General features: G+C 34.9%; 1 protein-coding gene across 1 annotated transcript in view; it reads left to right on the top strand.

Moving 5' to 3' along the window:
- The window catches only part of ESCO2 (establishment of sister chromatid cohesion N-acetyltransferase 2), a 29,454-nt gene extending 9,794 nt beyond the window's left edge, over positions 1-19,660 (top strand). Inside the window, exons 5-11 of the mRNA XM_014843311.3 lie at positions 4,208-4,265; positions 6,972-7,098; positions 8,251-8,382; positions 9,470-9,559; positions 10,221-10,364; positions 12,996-13,171; positions 16,759-19,660. Of these exons, the coding sequence (XP_014698797.3) occupies positions 4,208-4,265; positions 6,972-7,098; positions 8,251-8,382; positions 9,470-9,559; positions 10,221-10,364; positions 12,996-13,171; positions 16,759-16,897 (866 nt within the window). The 3' untranslated portion in view covers positions 16,898-19,660. The remainder of the gene's footprint in view (positions 1-4,207; positions 4,266-6,971; positions 7,099-8,250; positions 8,383-9,469; positions 9,560-10,220; positions 10,365-12,995; positions 13,172-16,758) is intronic.
- The last annotated feature ends 1,553 nt before the right edge of the window (positions 19,661-21,213 follow it).

Genomic DNA, 21,213 nt, shown 5'->3' with positions numbered 1-21,213 from the left:
ATCTGGAACAATAGCCCTTTAGAGCATCTAATGATATATGTATAGAGAGAGAGAGAATGATTTTTTGTAATGATAATTCTGAGATACACAGCTAGTACTGTTAATAACTAGTATTTACTGGGTGCTATACCAGGCAGTGCTAAGTATTGGTAAGGTTTATGTTTCCCATGGATTGTGCTATCACTGATGGAATAGAACATGTAACAGAAAAATAATACCTTTCTATTTACAGTAGTTATAAAATTTTCTTTTAAAATAAGTTAATTTCAGTACATTGTCTAAGTCCATTTAAAGAAAAATATTTAGTGATTAAAAATAATATAGATGGTACAAGGATATGGCAAAATTCATGAAGGTGGTATACAAATGACAAAAGTTTATTACTTAAGTATAGTTCATCGTTTAATTCTCACAACAATCCTAGGAAATAGATTTGTATGCCCATTTTATAGATGAGGAAACAGACAGGTTAAGTAACTTATCCATAGCAGATTAGAATCTCACCTGTCTTGGCCTTGTTTCTAGAAAATGAGCTCTAATTATTTTTCAATGCAAAGTTAAAAGTTTGCTTTTTACTGTATAGCCCACTTTCATCATATTTTTCTTTAATCAGCTACTAGTTTACTTTGGTTTTTTAATAAGGTTTTTCTTTTGCAATAATTTTAGATTTACAGAAAAATTGTAAAGATGGTACAGAGAGTTCCTGTGTATCATTCACTTTATTTCCCCCATGGTTACCATCTTATATTACCATGGTACCTTTGTCAAAACTAAGAAACTGATGTCAGTACATTATTATTAACTAAGTTCTAGACTTTATTTGGAGTTCACCAGTCTTTTTCATTAATGTCTTCTTTCTGTTCTAGGATTGAATCAAAGTACCACATTACATTTAGTTGTCGTGTCTCCTTAGTCTCCTCTGGTCTGTGACATTTTCTCAATCTTTTCTTCATTTCCGTGTTTTTCATGACCTTGACATTCTTGAGGAGTACTGGCCAGGTATCTTGTAGAATGTCCATGATCTGGGTTTGCCTGATATTTTTCTCATCATTAGACTGGGGTTATGAGTTTTTGGGAAGAATGGCACTGAAGTGAAGGGTCCTCCCTATCACATCGTTTTGGAGGTGCTAGTGTCCACATGACATTACAGATGATGTTAAATTTTATCACTCGGTTAAGATCAGATTTGCGAGGTTTTTCCACTGTAAGGTTACTCTTTCCTTTTCCATAGTCAATTCTTTGGATGCAACCCACTTAGTCTAGCCCACCCTCTCAGGGAGGGTTGGGGATTAAGTTCCATCTCCTGGAGGGGGAAATATTTACATGTGTTATTTGGAATTCTCCTGTAAGGAAGAGTTGTCTCTTCTCTCCCATTTATTTATTCAATCTTTAAATAAATAAATGGACTTGTGGATACTTAGCAGTATGGGCTCAGGACTATTTATTTTATATTTTGGGTCATAATCTAATACTACATTATTTATTTTGTTGCTCAAATTGTTCCAGCTGTGACCATTGGGAAATCTTGTCATGTCAGTTGTCTTTGACATGTCCCATTCTTTTATTTTTTGAGCACTTCCTTACTTTCTGGCACTACAAGATGCTCCAGGCTCATCTTGTATTTTCCCTGCCCCAGTCCATTTCTCCAAGGAACCCTGGTGCCTTCTATTGGAGAATATTATTTAGAAACTATGATCTGGACTTGGTGTGGTCATTGCTACTGGAGTGTTGTTGCTTCTAGGCCCTCTCAGCAGACAGAGCTCGGAAATACATGTATGTGTACTGACCCATGTATACACACATATCTATAATTGTTTCTGTATTGCTCCATCTGTACATATACTAAATAAACATGAGTTCAAATTTGATATCTCTGACTCTCATCCAGTACCACAGGATTATCCATTCCTCTCTTTTTCTCTGTAACTTCCCTCAAACAGTGAGAAACCTAGTTCCCACCATTCAATTCCCACCTACTTAATTGTTCAATCCCAGTCTACCTGCAAAACAGTTTCAGCATTGTTAATTCATACGCCTGTGAGAAATAAATTTTCCAGAGTATAAAATTTAAGTACAGGCCTTTTATCTATAGCCTTATAATTTCTAGTCAAAACACCATTTTGCAGAGTTACCCAGGTCAGCTTCCATTTCTTCTACCTCCTTCAGTGCAGTTATGCCATATAGTTCTAACATAGAGTCAAGAGTCATTTGTCACAGGCTGCATTCCATCTTGGGATCCCTCAACATCGTGATTGATTTTTGTTTGCTTGTTTTTACATACGTTAAATTTAACTGTTATGTACAGTTCTATGTGTTTTATCAAGTGCATAGAACCACATATCAATGACTTCAGTACCCTACAGAACATTTCCCTTAGGTGTATCCTTTGTAGTGAACCACTCCTCCCTTCCGAATCCCCCTGGCAACCCCATACTGCTCCTATGGTTTTACCTTTTCCGGTAAAAGTGTCACACAAGTGAAATCATGCAATATGTAGCCTTTTGGGTCTGACTACTTTCATTTAGTAAGGTGCATTTAAGATTCACCCATGTTGCATGTATCAATAGTGCATTCCCCTTTTTTGCTGAACTATGGATGTTCCATGCATAGTCTGTTTATTGTTTCCCCCATTGAAGGACATCTTGGTTGCTTCTCATATTTAGCAATTATGAATAAAACTGCTATAAACGTTTGTGTACATGTTTTTATGTGGACATAAGATTTCAAAACACTTGGGTGAACACCTAGAAGCATGATTACTGGGTTCCGTGGTAAATCTATGTTTAACTTGATTAAAAAACTTCCAAACTGTCCCTCAGAAATTGCCATTTTGGATTGCCACCTGTAATGAATGGGAGTTCCTGTTATTCTGCATTCTCACCACCATTTGTTATTGTCAGGTTTTTTTATATTAGCCATTCTAATAGGTGTGTAATGATATCTCATTGTGCTTTTAATTTGCATTTCCCTGATGACAGATGATTGTGAGCATCTTTTTTCCCTTTTTTTTGGTGAAGAAGATTCACCCTGAGCTAACATCCATTGCTAATCTTCCTCTACTTTGTATGTGGGATGCCTCCACAGCCTGACTGATGAGTGGAGTAGGTCCATACCTGGGATCTGAACCTATGAACCCGGGCTGCCAAAGTGGAGCATGCAGAACTTTAACCTTTCGGCCATGAGGCCAGCTCTATGCTGAGCATCTTTTCATGTATTTATTTGCCATTTGTATGTCTTTGGTGAAGTATCTAATCAGACATTTTGCCCTTTTTTTGTTTCTCATTTGGATTCTTATTTATTTATTTATTTATTTATTTATTTTGAGGAAGATTAGCCCTGAGCTAACTACTGCCAATCCTCCTCTTTTTGCTGAGGAAGACTGGCTCTGAGCTAACATCCATGCCCATCTTCCTCTATTTTATACATGGGATGCCTACCACAGCAGGGCTTTTTGCCAAGTGGTGCCATGTCTGCACCTAGGATCCGAACTAGGGAATCCCGCGCTGCTGAGAAGCGGAATGTGCAGACTTAACCACTGTGCCACTGGGCTGGCCCCCTTTTGCCCATCTTTAATTGGGTTGTTGGTTTTCTTATTGTTGAGTTTTAAGAGTTTTTTAATATTCTGAATACAAGTCCTTGATCAGAAATATGATTGCAAATATTTACTCCCAGTCTGTGGCTTATCCATTTTCTTAACACTGTTTTTTTGCAGAGCAAAAAGTTTTAAATTTGATAAAGTCCAATTTAATTAATTTTTTCTTTCATGTATTGTGCTTTTGGTGATGTATTTAAAAACGTCACCAAACCAAAGTTCATGCAGATGTTTCTCATAGTTTCTTCTAGAAGTTTTATGATTTACATTTTATGTTTAGATCTGTGATCCATTTTGAGTTAATTTTATGTGTGTGTTATTTTTTTGCATTTGGATATCCAGTTGTTCCAGCACCATTTGTTGACTGTCCTTTCTCCATTGAATTACTTTTACCTCTTTGTCAAAAATCAGTTGACCATATTTGTATAGCTTTGTTTCTGGGCTCTTTATTTTTTTCCATTGATCTATTTGTCTATCCTTTTGCCAATACCATACTGTCTTGGTTACTGTTAAGTCTTGAAATCAAGTAATGGGAGTATTTTGGTCTTATTAACCTTTTATATCTTTTGAGTTTATTTTGTAATACACATTATTGTCATTTTTTCCCCCTACCAGTTTCTCCTGAGTCGATTGTCTATCCCATCTTCAGTGTGTCTTCAGTCAATACAAAAAGGTAGGGATTGCTCTTATTTTAATGTTCAAAGTTTATTTAACTCTGAGTCTTCTGGGTCTTTTTTTCTTTCTTATATTATTTAATTTGGAGAACATTTTTTTCTTCCTCACTAAGGGGATACTGAGAATAAGAGATGAAATCAGATCCTCTCATAGAAACTTCATAAGAACCTAAGAGTTGAGAGAAGGAAAAGATCTTTATGGCCTTGAGTAATAATAATTGCTAACATTTTTATACAGTACCTGGCCTTAATAAGTAGTTTATGTCCATTATCTCACTTAATCCACAACAACCTCGAAGGTAGATACTATTATTAATTCCATTTTCAGCTGAGGAAACTGTTAGTAATTCAGCCATAGTTGCACAGCTGTTAGGTGGCAGAGCCAGGACTAGAATCCATATCTGAATCAAAGCCCATTAGGCTATATTGCCTTCCCTGGGTGATAATAGTTAATGTTTAATGAGCATTTACAACCAGATGATGTAGGTACCATTATTACCCCATTTTATAGATGAGGAAACTCTGGCCAGAAGAGTCAGTAACTTGCAGCAGCTGAAGGCTCTTATAAATCTCAGCTGAAGCTACCATCCTGGCCAAAGCTAAGACTGGGATCAGGGGAGCCATGAGTGAGTATGAGCATGATAGGTAGAAAAGCTCTGAAAAAGACATTTCTTATACTCGGAACAGCTTGGGTTCTTCTCTCCCTGTTTGATGGTAAATAAATAAATAGAGGTATTGAGCAAGGAACTTCCTAACTAAGTTCTCCTACTTTTGGGGTGCCTCACCTTAAATCGCCTCAGAGATTGGGTTGATTGGGCAGCTTTTCCCCTTCAAAGGCCACATTGCTAGTTTTTTCACCTTTCTCTTTTCTCATCTATGTCTTCTTTCATGACTGCTTATCAAGGATTAAAACCTTCCACAATCAGCTGATAAAAGTATGTAAACTGATTTGATCTAGCATAAGGAGATATCAGGATACTCTTGGTTGAATCATTTGAAATTGCTCTTTATGTGGGACCCAAAAGGTTAGAGATCATCAATTTCTTGTGGTTTAATCTATTATTTTTACTTTAGGTAGATTACAGAGTCTCTGGATTCATGGTCTCACATTCATTTTTTATTTATTCATTCATTTGGCAAACATTCATAGAATACTCTGTGATATTGAACCATACTGAGTTTTAGAGATGTGAAGATAAATAACACAGGATCCTGCTGTCAAGGAAGTTATGGTTAGAGGAGGACAGGCGTTTAAACAAACACGTATAATAAAGTGTTAAAATTGCAGAGATAAAAGTAAAGAGATTGTGGTCATGCACACAGGGATGGGAAGAGCTGAGTTACTTAGCAAACGTTGCATAAAGAGGAGAGGGTCAGCGATCTTAGGCAAGTGTTTTTTATGTTACGGGTAAGTACCATTAGTAGTTTGCCAAATCAGTTTAAGGGCATCATAGCCAGCGTTATTTCAATGGAATAATACATCTCTCATGTACTAAGTATATTTAATGTGGTTAAATATGTGTCTGTATTGATCATGATGTAAAATATATTTCTTACCATAGGTTTGTCAAGTCACTTTGAAAGCCATTCTTCTGGTCAAATGATAACAAGACAGTGTGGCTTAGCTTAAAGAATTGGGCAGTTTTTTCCCAGTGTTTTCTTGTCAAGTTTTTTTTTGTTTTAACCTCTTGCTTTGTGTGCTTAGTTTTTTTCCTTGCCTCTATTCTCTAGAGATTTCTATTCCTTTGGTCCTTTGAAAACCAAGGTCCTTTCATTATAAGGCAATGATTACATACTCAGTGCCTACAGAGCCAGGCAGGCTGGGCGGAGCCTGGAGCCAACTGGAGAAAGTATGCTCCATCTGAAAGTGCATGTGCTGTTGAGCTCCAGTTCAGAGATTCTTTGAAGACATAGAGGCCTGGTGATCTTATAATGTCTCTTATACTATTGGAAATAAACATTTTTAAGTGAAATCTTTAGATTTTAAAATATTGGTAGCTGATCCAAAGATTTAAACACTATGTGAACCTCTCAAACCATGTGTTCTAGCTGTTTTTGGCCTGAGGGGCTCCAGTTTGCAACCTCTATCAGCTGATCCCAGTGTTCTTTCCTAATGGGAAAAGGTTGCCTCAACAGCATCTATCTAGGCAGAAGAATTTTTTTTCCTAAGAATTTGAGAATAGTAGGGTACTGCTTTAGGCATGAGGACTCACTGCTCAAGTGAAAAGTTGGATCATAATATGCTGGTGGCTGACTTCCTGTGGATCTGCGAGATTCAGTATTAGAGTCTACTTATTTGCTGTGGTTCTAGGAATTTTGCTATCCTACCTGGGTAAATATTGTACTAAGATTTAATAAAGCAACAAAGATATTTTTTAAGGGTGCAGTCCACTTACAAAGAGATCCTGCGCATGTGCATCTGATGCTATAGATGAAAGTCCGTTGGACTTGGAGTTAAAAGACAAGGATTTGAGTCTTATTGCCATTCTTTACTAGTTAGTTTACCTTGAGTAAATTATTGGTGCTGTCTGAGTGGACCTCAGGTTTCTCATTGTTCCCAACCCTATTACTTCATCAAGTTACTGTCAGTAGAAAGCACTAGAAATTGCAAGGTACTCTGCAAATGTTATATACATATGTGTTTTCATTATAATTTCTCAAAAATTTAAATTATTAAATAGTGTTTATCAACTTTCAATTTCAAGATCTCTAGTTGAAGAACAGTCTTCTGTGGGATCCGTCATGTCTACTAACGTCTTGAAACAGATCAATACACAGAAAAGTACTAATACCAGAGATACAAATAAAGAAACAAAAGACCAGCTCATCATTGTGAGTAAATTTAAAAGAAAGCTCTTCTTGTACATGGCTCTCACATATAGAACAAGAAATCAGACATGTTGTCTTAGCATAGTTGACATGGATCATAGATATTCTGAGTTTTGTAAATACCAGCTTTGTTGTAGTGGCACCATTTAAAGCTAGTCAAGTAGATTTTCAAAGTGATAGTGTTGGGCAGTGCTAGTAATTTAGTAGAATACTGATGAATGAGTTGTCTCCAGATAAGGAAATTATTATTGATCAACATAAGATTTAATGAGAACAGCTACGTTCTCTTAGACTTGGGTTTGGCAAACTATGACTGGGGGCCAAATCTGCCCTGTTAGCTAAAAACGACTTTTATGTTTTTAAAGGGTTGGAAGAAAAAGAGAAGAATATGTGACAAACCACGTGTGGCCTGCAAAGTATAAAATAAAATACTTACTTTCTGGACCTTTGCAGAGAAAGTTTGCCAACCACTGTATTAGAGAATTCAAACCTGGTATTTTCAGTAGCGTTAAGCAATGCCTTATGAAAGAGAATGGGAGTTAAAAAGCCATGACGTTGAATGTTCCTGACTTCCCTATGTTCATGAATTTATCTGTGTTTTCCTGAACTTTTATTATGTATTATTTATTTTGAATAAACTTGGGCAAAGAGTTTTTAATATTCCTAACCACTTAAGGAAAAAACACTGATTATAAAGGTCCCAAAATCTTTCCCCTGCTTTGCAATAAATAATAAAAAGCCTTGAAATAAAGCATTTTTAGATCTCATTTAAGAGCTTAATAAAGAAGTTTCGTTCTTCATCTTAGCTATAAATTTTGTGGTTTAATCTTATTCCTTCTCAAAACTATGGGTGTAGCTGAAGAATGCTGAATTTTTACACCATTCAAAGAGACAGTTCCATTTCTTTGATTAATCTATGGCACTTTTAGGTCTCTTGTCTTTCCATTTTTTTTGGGAGGAGGACAAAAAGGATATAGTCAGCAAATTTTCATTTAGTATTTCACTTATGCCAGCATAAAAGGAAAATAAGGAGAAATTTGACTGAGTGAATTTCATTCACTCATTCAATGAAAATTTGAATGAATAGTTCAGATGTTTAGAGCTATTTGTGATGTGTTGAGATGGGCCTTTTTTTTTTCCTTTTTCCAATTATAGGATGCAGGTCAGAAACATTTTGGAGCCACCATGTGTAAGTCTTGTGGCATGATCTATACTGCTTCCAACCCTGAAGATGAAATGCAACATCTTCAGCATCACCATAGATTTCTGGAGGGAATAAAATATACAGTAAGTCAAAAAATAGTCTTTCAATTTGTTCTAAAAGTAAATCTGCTTTAAAAGAAACGTCGTTTTTGCTTAAATATTAAAAGATCTATATATCCATAAATATTTTGTCATCTGCAATTTTGTTCTTAATATTTGAAGTCGAAGGTATTTAAAAGTTAACTTTTAATAAAAGTGCCATTTCAAACTTTCTATCCTAATATAAAGGAATTGCAGTCATGCACTGCGTGACAACATTTCGGTCAACGATGGACCACATATATGACAGTGGTCCCATAAGATTTGTACCATATTGGCTATGTGTGTAGTAGGCTGTACCATCTAATCTGTGTAAGTACTATACTCTATGATGTTTGCACAATGACAAAATCGCCTAATAACATTTCTCAGAACATATCCCCGTCATTAAGCGACACGTGACTGTATTGTTCTAGGTTGAATGAGCACCCTGCATCCTTACCTCTAGTTTTCTGATCAGAGCTGAAGAGTTAAGATACAAAACTCAAAGACTTGAGGAGTTCCCCATTCCTCTCACTTTAGTTTCTTCTTTTTAAATAGCCTTGGAAAAAAGCTTTGCCATGACTTCTCCAGGCTTTTTCTTTTCTGAGAGAAGAGGTCCCATCTCCTTATCAAGCACTTTTCCAGTCCAAATACATCCTATTGTTGGCCTTATCTTTATGAGTGTATCTGTTACTCAAATGCATTCCCTTTTTTCCTATTTTATTGTAGTTCATGCCTTCGTAAATTTTTAGCCTGAGTTCTTAAAACTGCTTATCCTATCCCTCCCCCACATTCCCACTTCTAATAATTCATCTTTTGTTCTTAATATTCTTATGAAGGGCTCTTATTTGACCTTGGCTTGTTTTATAATAGATTATGTACATGTCTCCCAATAGACTGTCAGCCCCTTAAGGACAGGTACTTTTAGTCATCTTTTATTTCCCTACCCATGTTCTTGTAGTTGGATTTTGTCCTATCTTTCTTATGTCATTCATTGTTCATTTTCTTGTCCTCTCCAGACCAAATTACTTAACATTTTTTTTTCCCTCTTCAAATTAAACTGTGGGGTTTTCTTTCCCCCCTTTGGCAGGGCTGGAAAAAAGAACGTGTAGTAGCAGAGTTTTGGGATGGGAAAATTGTGTTGGTCCTGCCACATGATCCGAGTTATGCTATCAGAAAGGTATGGAATGTTAGCTTTTTTAATCCTTGTTCTTCTCCTCCTCCCTCCCCCTCCCCCACCAAGAAGAGTTGGCGAAGTCTTATGTTGAAGAGTACAACACCTTTGCTGATAGATAATCCACTTTTGTACACATGTAAGAATGACTTTTATAGTAGTTCATATAAAACTAAATTTGTAATTACCGGACAAATCAAGAATTGTCCGTTGGAGATTAAAGAAAACAGAAAAGGCTCTGTGGCTTGTCTTTCACCTTCAGCTTCCACTTGTGAAAGATAAACTAAATGTTTTCATGTTGAGGGATTAATGGCCCCAGAGTGTACTTCTTATGTTGGTGTTGCCTGTGTTTCTTGGGCTAGGTGTTTAGCTCTAGTGAACAATGAATAAAGCTGAAACAAATCTCCCAGTTCCTACTCTTTATCCCTCCCAAGAGTCTGAGTTTTTTCCTGCTAAATATTCATTTCCATAGATTCTTAAAACACTGTTTTCAAAGTGGCAGATACATGCATCAGTAGTGAAATAATCTTGGAGATGTTAAATTTAGGAAATAGAGATAAAGGAGGCTAAAATGATAGTAATCGTAAATTTTGTGTATATAAATATGTATAGTTTCTGTTGTACTTTTTAAAACAAATTGACCTCTTTTGGTTTTTAACATCATTAGGTAGAAGATGTCCAAGAACTTGTCGATAATGAATTAGGCTTCCAGCAAGTTGTTCCCAGTTGTCCAAATAAAACCAAAACTTTTCTCTTTATATCTGACGAAAAGAGAGTAGTTGGGTGTTTAATTGCAGAGCCCATCAAACAGGTATGGTCTATGTGTTTTAAATTATTGGCATAATTTGCGAGCAAAATCAAGTAGTTGGGAGGAATCTCAATATGCATTTAAGAAAATGTTATTGTTAATGACTTTTTTCCCTACTGAAGTATCTTTGACTATGGATAATTGAGTGTATTATTATTTCTATTATATTTGATATTTTGCCTAATGTATGCAGGATAAGTCATTCAGTCTTATATTCATGAAGTCATTTCCATACCTGGACTATAAAGTATAGTGATTTAAATGAGCAAATCTATAGAGCTCAGTTATTGAACATGTAGCTTAGTGCAGGTTAATATATTTGGCAAAATAGTCATTACTTGTTCCTTAGTTAGAATCTACCATAAGTACTTATTAGCAGAGGATAATTAGTACTTCTGTATTAGCACTTCTAGTACAACTAGAAGAAGAGTTGGCAAACTGCAGCCTGTAGGCCAAGTGTGGCCCACCACCTGTTTTTGTTAATAAAGTTTTATTGGAGCACAGCTATTCTCATTTATTTCCATATTGTCTTTGGCTGCTTCTGTACTAGAGTAGCAGGGTTGGGTAGGTGCAACAGAGACCACATGGCTCAAAGAGCCTGCAATGTTTAGTTTGGCCCCTTAGAAAAATAGATTGCCAATCCTTGTTCTAGAATGGAGAGATGTAGTTTTTGCCTTCAAAGAGCTTACAGGGTAATCTTTAGCTATAGAAAATTGTAGTTCAATGTGTTCTTTTTACTTGACTTTATAATATCCCACACTCACCTCTCCTTCCTTTTAAAAATATTTATCTGTCTCAATATACCTTGAAATAATGCTAGCGTAAATTTATCTAATACCATTTTGTAAGTGCCTTCCTTTGCCCCTTCATTCCACTGTCTTTTTTTCTCTTATTTTTCTTTTTCCTGCTTTTGCATCTCATATATATACACATATATAATCTCTCCTGTGTGTTTATCAGAAGTTGGAGAGAAAAGCAGCAAGTTTGTATTATTGACAGTAAAAGTGATCAATTTGGCCTTTTTATGTAGTGATAACAGGCAAATATAGCCAATTAACTCATACATATTCTCATTGTCATTTCAGAAGCAAAGTTTTCTTAATGATAGTTAAAACTTAAGTGCACACCTATCAGAACAGCTATAATAAAAAATAGTGACAATACCAAATGCTAGCGTGGATGCAGGGAAACTAAATCACTCATACATTGTTGGAGGGAATGTAAAAGTTATAGCCACTCTGGGAGAAGTTTGGCAGTTTCTTAGGAAACTAATCATACGTTTACCATATCACCCAGCAATCATACTCCTGAGCATTTATCCCAGAGACTGAAAACTTATGTCTATACAAAAACCCATATCTGAATGTTTATAGCAGCTTTATGTATAATAGCCAAAACCTGGAAACAAAGTGTCGTTCAGTAGGTGAATGATTAAAAAAACTGGTACATATATACAGTGGAATATTACTTAGCAATAAGAAGGAATAAACTTGATATATACAACAACTTGGACAGATGTCAAGGGCATTGTGTTGAGTGAAAAAAGCCAATCTTAAAAGGTCACAGGCTGTATGATTCCATTTATGTGACATCCTCAAAATAACAGTTATAGAGATAGAGAACAGATTGTGGTTTCCAGGGCTTAGGGATAGTAGAGGGGAAAAGGTGGGTGTGATTATAAAGAGGTAGCAAGAGGAAGATCTTTATGATGATGCAATAGCTCTGTATTTTGATTGTGATGGTTGAACAAATATACAAGTATTATGAATATTCATGGAGCTAAACACACACATTGTACTCATGTTAATTTCTCCTTTTTTCTTTTTAAAGATTGGCCCTGAGATACCACCTGTTGCCAAAGTTTTTTTTCTTCTTCCTCTCCCCAAAGCCCCCCAGTACCTAGTTGTATATTCTAGTTGTAAGCCCTTTTAGTTCTGCCATGTGGGACGCCACCTCAGCGTGGCTTGATAAGCGGTGCTAGGTCTGCGCCCAGGATCCGAACCAGTGAAACCCTGGGCCACAGAAGGGGAGTGTGCATTTTTAACCACTTGGCCACGGGGCCAGCCCCCCATGTTAATTTCTTGGTTTTGATGTTGTACTGTAGTTATGGAAGATGTAACCATTGGGAGAAACCAAGTGAAGGATACATGGATTTTCTTTGTAATATTTTTCTACTTCCTGTGAATCTATAATTTTTTCAGCATAAAAAGTTTTAAAAAAAAACACCAACCAAATTTCATAGTTAATATGCAAAAATCTTCTTTAGTGTTATCAGTGTTTTAGGACATCATATAGACACATTTTAGGGTGGAGAGAATGGGAGAAGTTTATATACTTTATTAAAAGTAAGAGTCTGAATTTTACAATTTTTTTAATCAATAAAAGAAGGATGTTTCATAATGGTATGTAATGCACTGGACTGTGGGGCTATCTCAACACCACTAGTATTTTTCAAGCATTTTGTGACTATAAATGGACAAGAATTCAAGAACTATCAAAGAATTTTAACATTTTTGGTGAAGGTATTGTAAGATTAATTTTAGATACTTAAGTTTTATTTAAGGAATGGTTTTTAAAAAGTAATGTGAACTCTTCTGTATTGTTAGCTCTAGATGCTTCTATATGTTATTGCAGGCCTTCCGTGTCCTGTCTGAACCAACTGGTCCAGAATCCCCAAACTCTAAAGAGTGTCATAGGGCTTGGCAATGTTCAGATGTACCAGAACCTGCAGTCTGTGGGATAAGTAGAATCTGGGTCTTCAGACTGAAGAGAAGAAAGCGCATTGCAAGACGACTGGTAGATACTCTCAGGTAAGAAATACAATAAAATGGAGCTAGATCTGGATTAGCTTTCCCAGAGCCTTTCGCAGCTCATGAGCCAAAGGGAATGATGTTGGTAAGACACTTCTGTATAAATGCTATCAAAGTCAGGCTAAGGCAAGTGTTGGCGCTGGGAAAAAAATACTAATGTACTCGTTTAGGGCACAGCATTCCAAGTCTGAAACATTCTAGCCCTGTGCTTTTCAAGCTCCTGTGGGGAAAGACTAGTTTAATTTATTATAGATGAACACTTTAATAAAATAAAATAAAGATGAATTGCTAGAAAATGAAATAGGAAAACAAAGCAAAAACATGGAAAATACAAGCCCAGATTTTTATTAGATTCAACAAATGTAAAGTTAACATTTCAATAAAAATAATCTATCAAACAGGTTTAAAAAAAGAATTACAGGAATTGTACATGTTTGTTGACAGTGTGCAACTAGGTAGTTAATAAATACTGTAACTCATAAATGTAACCAAGTGTAAAAGTGAATTAGCAAGACAACCCACAGAATGGGAGCAATATTTGCCAATCATTTATCTAATAAGGGTCTAGTATATCTAGCATATGTAAAAGAACTCTTAGAACATAATAATAAAAAGACAAATAACCAAATTTAAAAATGGGCAAATGATTTCAATAGACATTTCTCCAAAGAAGAAATAAAAATTGCTGATAAGCACAGGAAAATATGTTCAACATCATTCGATAGCAGGGAAATTACAAACCAAAACCACGATGATACACCCTTTACGCCCTCTAGGATGCCTAAGTCAAAAAAAAGGGAAAATAACAAGTGTTAGTTAGGTTGTGGAGAAATTGGAATCCTTGTCCATTGCTTGTGGGAATGTAAACTAGTACAGCTGCTGTGGAATACAGTCTGGCAGTGTCTCAAAAAGTTAAATTGTTACTGTATGACCCAGCAATTCTACTCCTAGGTATATACTCAAAAGAAATGAAAGCACTTGTCTACACAAAAACTGTTACAAGAAAGTTTGTAACAGCATTATTCATAAAAAAAAGAAAGTGTGAACAACCAAATTCACGATTAATGGATAAATATGATGTGGTATATCCGTACAGTATATGCATTGGGATATTATTCAGCCACAAAAAGGAATGAAGTATTGACACATGCTACAACATGGATGAACCTTGAAAACATGCTTATTGAAATAAACCAGTAACCTAAGACCCCATATTGTCTGGTTCCATTTATAGAAAATATCCAGAATAGGCAAATCCATAGATAGAGAGTAGTTCCCAGTGACTAAAGGAAGGGTGAGTGGAGAGTGACTACTAACGGGTACAGGGTTTCTTTTTGGGGTGATGAAAATGTTCTGGAATTAGATATTGGTGACGGTTACACAAATTTGTGAATATACTAAAAACCACTGAATTCTACACTTTTAAAGGGTGAATATTATAGTATATGAGTTCTATCTCAGTAAAAAATAAGTTGGCGACTCTCTGTTTTAAACTCCTATGCGCACACTTTGAACTAACACTGTGTATTGATACTTAAAATTTGTAATTTGACAAATGAGCTTACTTCTTGTTTGTTAATTTACCTAACCTAGGTTGGGTGGATGACTTTCACAATACTTATTCTCTAAATTTCTGTACTTAAGATAATGATGATAAAGCAGTGACCACACTTTGAGTAGCACTATTTTAGCCTTTTGAGTTCTATATACTTTTTAAGAAAGAAAACCAAAGACCACTGTGGAGATCCAGTCCTGGGCCATAATCCTAGTCACCCACACATACCTTATAAAGGGGAGCAATAAGAAAAATTGGTGTCTGCAAAGATTTTTATTTTATAGTTAATTATGAAATACTTCTATTTTCTAGCTTTTATACTAAGACATACATAAATTTGGTATGAGGAATACCAGTATCTAACCTAGTTCCACCAGGCAGTAGTCTAGTGCTTGTCAAACTTGAGAGTATATATGAAGCACCTGGGGATGTTGGTAAAATGTGAGTGTGATTCAGTGGGTCAGGGTGGGGCCTGAGATTCTGCATTCCTAATACACTCTCAGGTGATGCTGAATGTTGCTGCTCTGTAGATCATACTTTGAATACTAAGGTAATAGGTTAGGATATCGAGTACTAAGGTAATAATGAATTAAAATTAAGTTGCCCTCAAAGGAGAAATATCAAACACATTCAGTTGAGAACATAGTTGTCTTTTCTCACAAATTTGAGTTGAAGATACAGGCAACATAACTGACAGCTATCCTGTATATGAGGAACCTTAGGCTGAGTTCTCTCTTTTTCTAAACAGGCAATATATGTTTAAATCTTCACACGAGTACAATATTATCCCTAGTTGTCTTACCTAAGAAGCAACTCAGGCTTAGATGGAATTATTAGTGCAAGTTTACACTGATGAGCTAGTAAAAGGACAGTTAGGACTCCAACCCACAAATCTATGTTCTTTCTATACCTGATACCACTTATAGAAGCAATAAGAACTATTTAATCAGACAAATATTTTGCTTTAGATTCTGGTAAATGTAGCAATAAACTTGTATTCAATTATATAGCAAGTATACCAGAAGCTTATATCTTATCTTCTCATTGAATCCAATTCTTTAATTTTTTAATTTGAAGTAATTTCAAACTTATAAAAGATTACCAAGAATAGCAAAAAGAACCCCCTGTATACCTTTGCCCAGATCCATCAAATTTAATTTGTACTTTCTTCCCAAATTATTTAAAAGTAAGTTGTGTACATTATGCCCCTTTACCCCTTCATATTTCAGTGTGTATTTCTTAAGAACAAGGATGTTCTCTAATACAAGCATAGTTCAGTTGTCAAATTCAGGGTATTTAATATTGATATATTTTATCTTATGTCTAGTCCATATTTCAGTTTTGTCATTTGTCTCGAATGTCCTTCATAGCATGTTTTTTCCTGTCTAGGATCACATGTTGGGTTTAGTCATCGTGTCTCTTTAGTCTTCATCTTCCGTAACCTGGAACACCTTAGCCTTTGTCTTTTATGACATTGAAGAATTTGAAGAGTACAGGCCAGTTATTTAATGGAATGTCCCTCAATTTTGTTGAATTCTTTCAACCTTTTCATTTTATTACTTTTTAATCCTAGTTGAGCTGGATCAAGGAGAGTTGTGGTCAAAATGCAGATTAGTTTCTGCATTCTTACAGCCCTAAGCGTGCATTGTAGTTGAGAAGAATATAGATATTGGTTAAAATCGGTGATGGTTATTTCTTGGTTTTAATTATATGTGACTTTTAATTAGCACTACTATCTTGTACGAGTTACTCGTTACCATAGAGTCAGCTAGATGGCTTAGGTAGTTCCCTTTGCCTGTCAGTAGAATTTTTTCTGGATCTCAGTTTTCTCATTTGTGAAATGATAGCATTAGACTTCTATCTCTAAAATCTAAGGCATTAAGTCATTTTGTCACTTAATAAAATAACTATTTTAATCAAGAGTGTTTATTTAAAGAGACTGAAATTTTTGGTTTGCTTTAAAATAAATTGTGCTAATGTTTAATCAGAATTTTAGGTTGGTTCCATTGTTAACTTGTCTTCTCTTTTTTAGGAATTGCTTCATGTTTGGCTGTTTTCTCAGTACTAATGAAATAGCATTTTCTGACCCAACACCAGATGGCAAGTTATTTGCAACCAAGTACTGCAACACCCCTAATTTCCTTGTGTACAATTTTAATAGTAAAAGCTAATTTCAACTATAGAATAGTTACTGTGTGGGCGAGTGCAGACAGCCCCTTATCATATAGTATAAACTGTTTATCAAATATCAGAATACAAAGACACATGTACACACAAACCTCAATTTTTTTTCCTTATGAACTGAAAAGTCAGGGATAAATCTATTGAAAATTATCGGGGGATTCAAAGAAAGGAAAAAAATCTTTGGATGATCTATACTGACTAGCACTCTGAATCCTTAATTATGAAACATCGTAGCTATAACTGGAAAATTACTTGCCTCTACGTAAAAACATTGACAAAACAAGATGGTTTTCCACAGAAGTGTGACCACTTGTCTTTTATAAAGCACACTTTTGGACTAGGATTATCACATGCCTGATCAGAAGCAAACGGAAAAATTGAAAGACAGGCAAATAATTTCCATGCCCAATATTTAAATACAATAACTGAGTTCTGTACACAAAATTCTCACTTTATAGGTACTTTGCTGTAGCAAGTCAGTTTGAATATATTTAGGAAGTGTTTTGAATTTCTAATTTGTAACAGTTGGAAAGATGGTAAACAATGAGTAAAATTTCCATATCGTTTTATGTAGAACAGAATTCTATAGCTTAATGTTTTAATCTTTTAAAAAATCATATTAATCAAAAGCACATCTGTCATCAGATTTAAACTTAGTAATTGCACTATTGTCATTTCATTAAATTTTGGTGTATGAAAATATTAATTGTGCTACTTATCTTTAGTGAACTTATTACTGGTGATTGACATCATTAATAAAATGGATACCTAGTTGGATTAGATGATTCATATGGTTACATTTTAAGACTTTTTGCATGTGTAAAATACGCTTACTTGTTCTGAGACATCTGGCAAAAGTGCTGACAAAATGTATAATAACAGAACCAAGATTAACAAATAAATATATCTAGGGTGATGGGCCAGAGAATATGATAACATTATGTAAATATGCCTAAATATGCACACATTTTTCTAGTATAATTCTTGGACACTTACTTTGAAAAGCAAAGAATTATTCAGATTGTTTTGATTCTAAAAAAATAATTTAACTGCTTTCTGGCAATAAGGCTCTGGGGAAGTAGTTTTCCAGGTTGTGACTCTTATGGGGATTCTGTTCATCTGCATTCTTTTATTTGCCTATAAGTTAACATGATTCCAAAATTTAAAAGCCTGGGTTCGAAAAAGAATGTGGAAGTGTTAAAATGTGTGTAATTATGCAAACATTTTAATGCTATTTTCTGTGCTGCTGTTTTTTTAATTGTTTTAAATATTTTATTTAAAAATTTTTATTAACATTATTTTGTTTGCTCATTGCCTTTGTGATGAATCAATTAAAATGCTTTTCAATATGCCCTGTCTATTCTCATATGATTGAATATACTGATTTTCTTTTTAAATTATTTTTTGTGGTTATAAAAATAGTACATGCTCTTTGTGAGAAACAGTAATTGAAAACATATATCCACACAAAAACCTGCACACAGATAATTCTAACAGCTTCATTCATAATTGCCAAACTTGCGGTTATGAATATAGCAACCAAGATGTCCTTCAGTAGATGAATGAATGATCTGAGACGTCCAGACAATCGAATATTATTCAGCACTAAAAACAAAGGAACTATCAAGCCACAAAAAAACATGGAGGAAGCTTAAGTGAATATTACTAAGTGAAAAGCCAATCTGAGGCTGTATACTGTATGATTCCAACTATATGACATCTGGAAGAGGCAAAACTATGGAGACAGTTAAAAGATCAGGGGTTGTGAGGAGGGAGGAATGAGTAGGTGGAGCACGGAGGATTTTTAGGGGAGTGAAAATTTATGATACTCTAATGGTAGATATTTGTCATTTTACGTTTGTCCAAACCCATAGCAATGGACACCACCATCAGTGAACCCTAATTTGTCAATGTAGGTTCATCAGTAGTAACACATGTACCACTCTGGTGGCGGATGTTGATAACAGGGGAGGCTGTGCATATGTGGAGGCAGAAGTCTATGGGAAATCTCTATACCTTCCTCTTAATTTTGCTGTGAACCTAAAACTGCTCTAATAAAACAAAGTCTTTAAAAAAAAACAAAAAACAAGGAAAGTCTGAAAAACTTATAGCCAAGGAGACATGACATCTAAATGTAATGTATCCTGGATGAGATTCTGGAACAGAAAAAGGACATTAGGTAAAAACAATCTGAATAAAGTATGGACTTGAGTTAATAGTAATGTATCAATATTGGTGCATTGCTTTGTTAGTTGTCACAGATAAACTAATGTAAGATGTTGATAATAGGGGAAGCTAGGTGTAGGGTGTATGGAAGTTTTGTCTTTGCAACTTTTCTGTAAATCTAAAACTTCTTTGAAAGTTTATTTTTAAAAATGTACAACTCGGTGAATTATCACAAACACCTTCCTAACTACTACCCAGGTAAAAAAAAAAAAATCACCAGCTCCCAAGAGTCTTCATGCCCTCTTCAATCATTATCACACAGCTTTTGATGTCTAACATTTTAGTCTGTTTTTGAAATTTATGTAAATTGAATCTTTGTTGTCAAGATACATCCATGTTATTGCATCTAGCTGAAACTCATTTTAGTTGCTGTGTAACATTCTATCATGCGAATATACCACAATTTATAGTATTGTTGATGAGCATCTTAGGCTGTGACTATTCAAGTCTCTTGCCCTTTTATGTATTTGTTTTCTATTATTGGTTTACTACCTTTGTCATAAATTGTGTCCAATGTGTGGGTCTATTTCTGCCTGTTTATTCCCACTAATCTTATTGGTTATCCTTATGCCAATACCACACTGTTATTATATTCTTGACATTTGGTATAGTAAATTCTCCCACCTTCTTTTCTACAAGAGTATTTTGTCTATTTTTGATCCTTCGCATTTCCATATACATTTTAGAAAGTTTATTAAGTTCCTCAAAAAGCCATCACCAATTAAAAAATCTGTTGAGATTTTATTGAAATGGCATCAAATCTTTAGATCAATTTAGGAGGATTGATTGTAAAAGATATTTTTTATCTTTCTGTCTGTGAACATGGTGTATTTTTCCATTTAGTTTATCAGTAACTTGTTTTTCAGTGTAGAGGTCTTATATAATTTATTTAGACTTAAGTATTTGATGCTTTTTCTTGAAGCCATTGGAAATAGTATATTTTTGAAGTTTCAATTTGTTCGCTCATATATAAAATACAACTGACTTTTCCATATTGACCTTGCATTCAGCAACCTTTCTAAACATTTTCTAATGATTTATCTGTTGATACTTTTGGATTTTCAGTCTACAATTCAATATCCTCTGACTAATGACAGTTCTATTTCTTCCTTTCAGAATCTTATAGCTTTTATTTCTTGTTCTTAAAATAATTACTAGAACCTTCAGTACAGTATTGAATAAAAGTAATGGTAGACATTTTTGTCTCATTCCACGTTTCATAAGAAAAGCTTTCAATATTTCACTAATGTCTTAATTAGTTCGAGCTGCTCTAACAAAAATACTGTAGACTGTGGCTTAAACAGTTTCTCACAGTTCTGGAGGTTAGGAAGTCCAAGATCAAGGAGCTGGCAGATCCACTACCTAGTGAGGGCTCACTTCCTGGCTTGTAGCCTTCTTGCTCTATCTTCACATGGTGGAGAGAGACTCTCTCTTATGAGGGCACTAATCCCATTCATGAGGGCTCCATCCTCATGACCTAATCACTTCCCAAAGGCCCCACTTCCAGATACCCTCACGTTGGGGATTAGGCTTCAACATATGAATTTAAGGGGACAAACTTTCAATGCCTAGCAACTATAAATTGCGATGTTTCCTATAGCTTCCTTGTTAGATATGGACACCCTTTCTTATACTGAGGATTTCCTCTCTATTCTTAGGTTTCTATGAGACTTTTAAACATCTCGAAGAGATGGGATTTTATCAAAAATTTTTCTTCCATCTTTTAAGATAATTTTGATTTTTCTTCATTGTGTTAATGTGGTGATTACATTGTTCTTTGGATGTTAAATCAACCTAGCCTTCCTGAAATAAACCTAACTCGGTCTTGATGTTTTTCTTTTTTGTATGTTACTGGCTTTGGTTTACTGTTATTTTTGGGGGGGATTTTTCATCTATGTTCATGAATGAGATTCGGTATCGAGGATGTGCAGTGATGTTTCTGTTTTTCATTCATAAGACATCTTTTTTACTCTTTAGATGAATCTAGCTAAGGACTTATCAATTTTATTCATATTTTCAAAACCCAACTTTTGGCATTGTTGGTCCTATCTATTATAGGTTTCTTCTCTATTTTTTA

Source organism: Equus asinus, chromosome 3 (assembly GCF_041296235.1).
Source record: "Equus asinus isolate D_3611 breed Donkey chromosome 3, EquAss-T2T_v2, whole genome shotgun sequence".
In the NCBI taxonomy this organism is placed as follows: Eukaryota; Metazoa; Chordata; class Mammalia; order Perissodactyla; family Equidae; genus Equus; species Equus asinus.
Note: the sequence above shows the minus strand (reverse complement) of the source record. Positions and strands in the feature narration are given on the sequence as shown.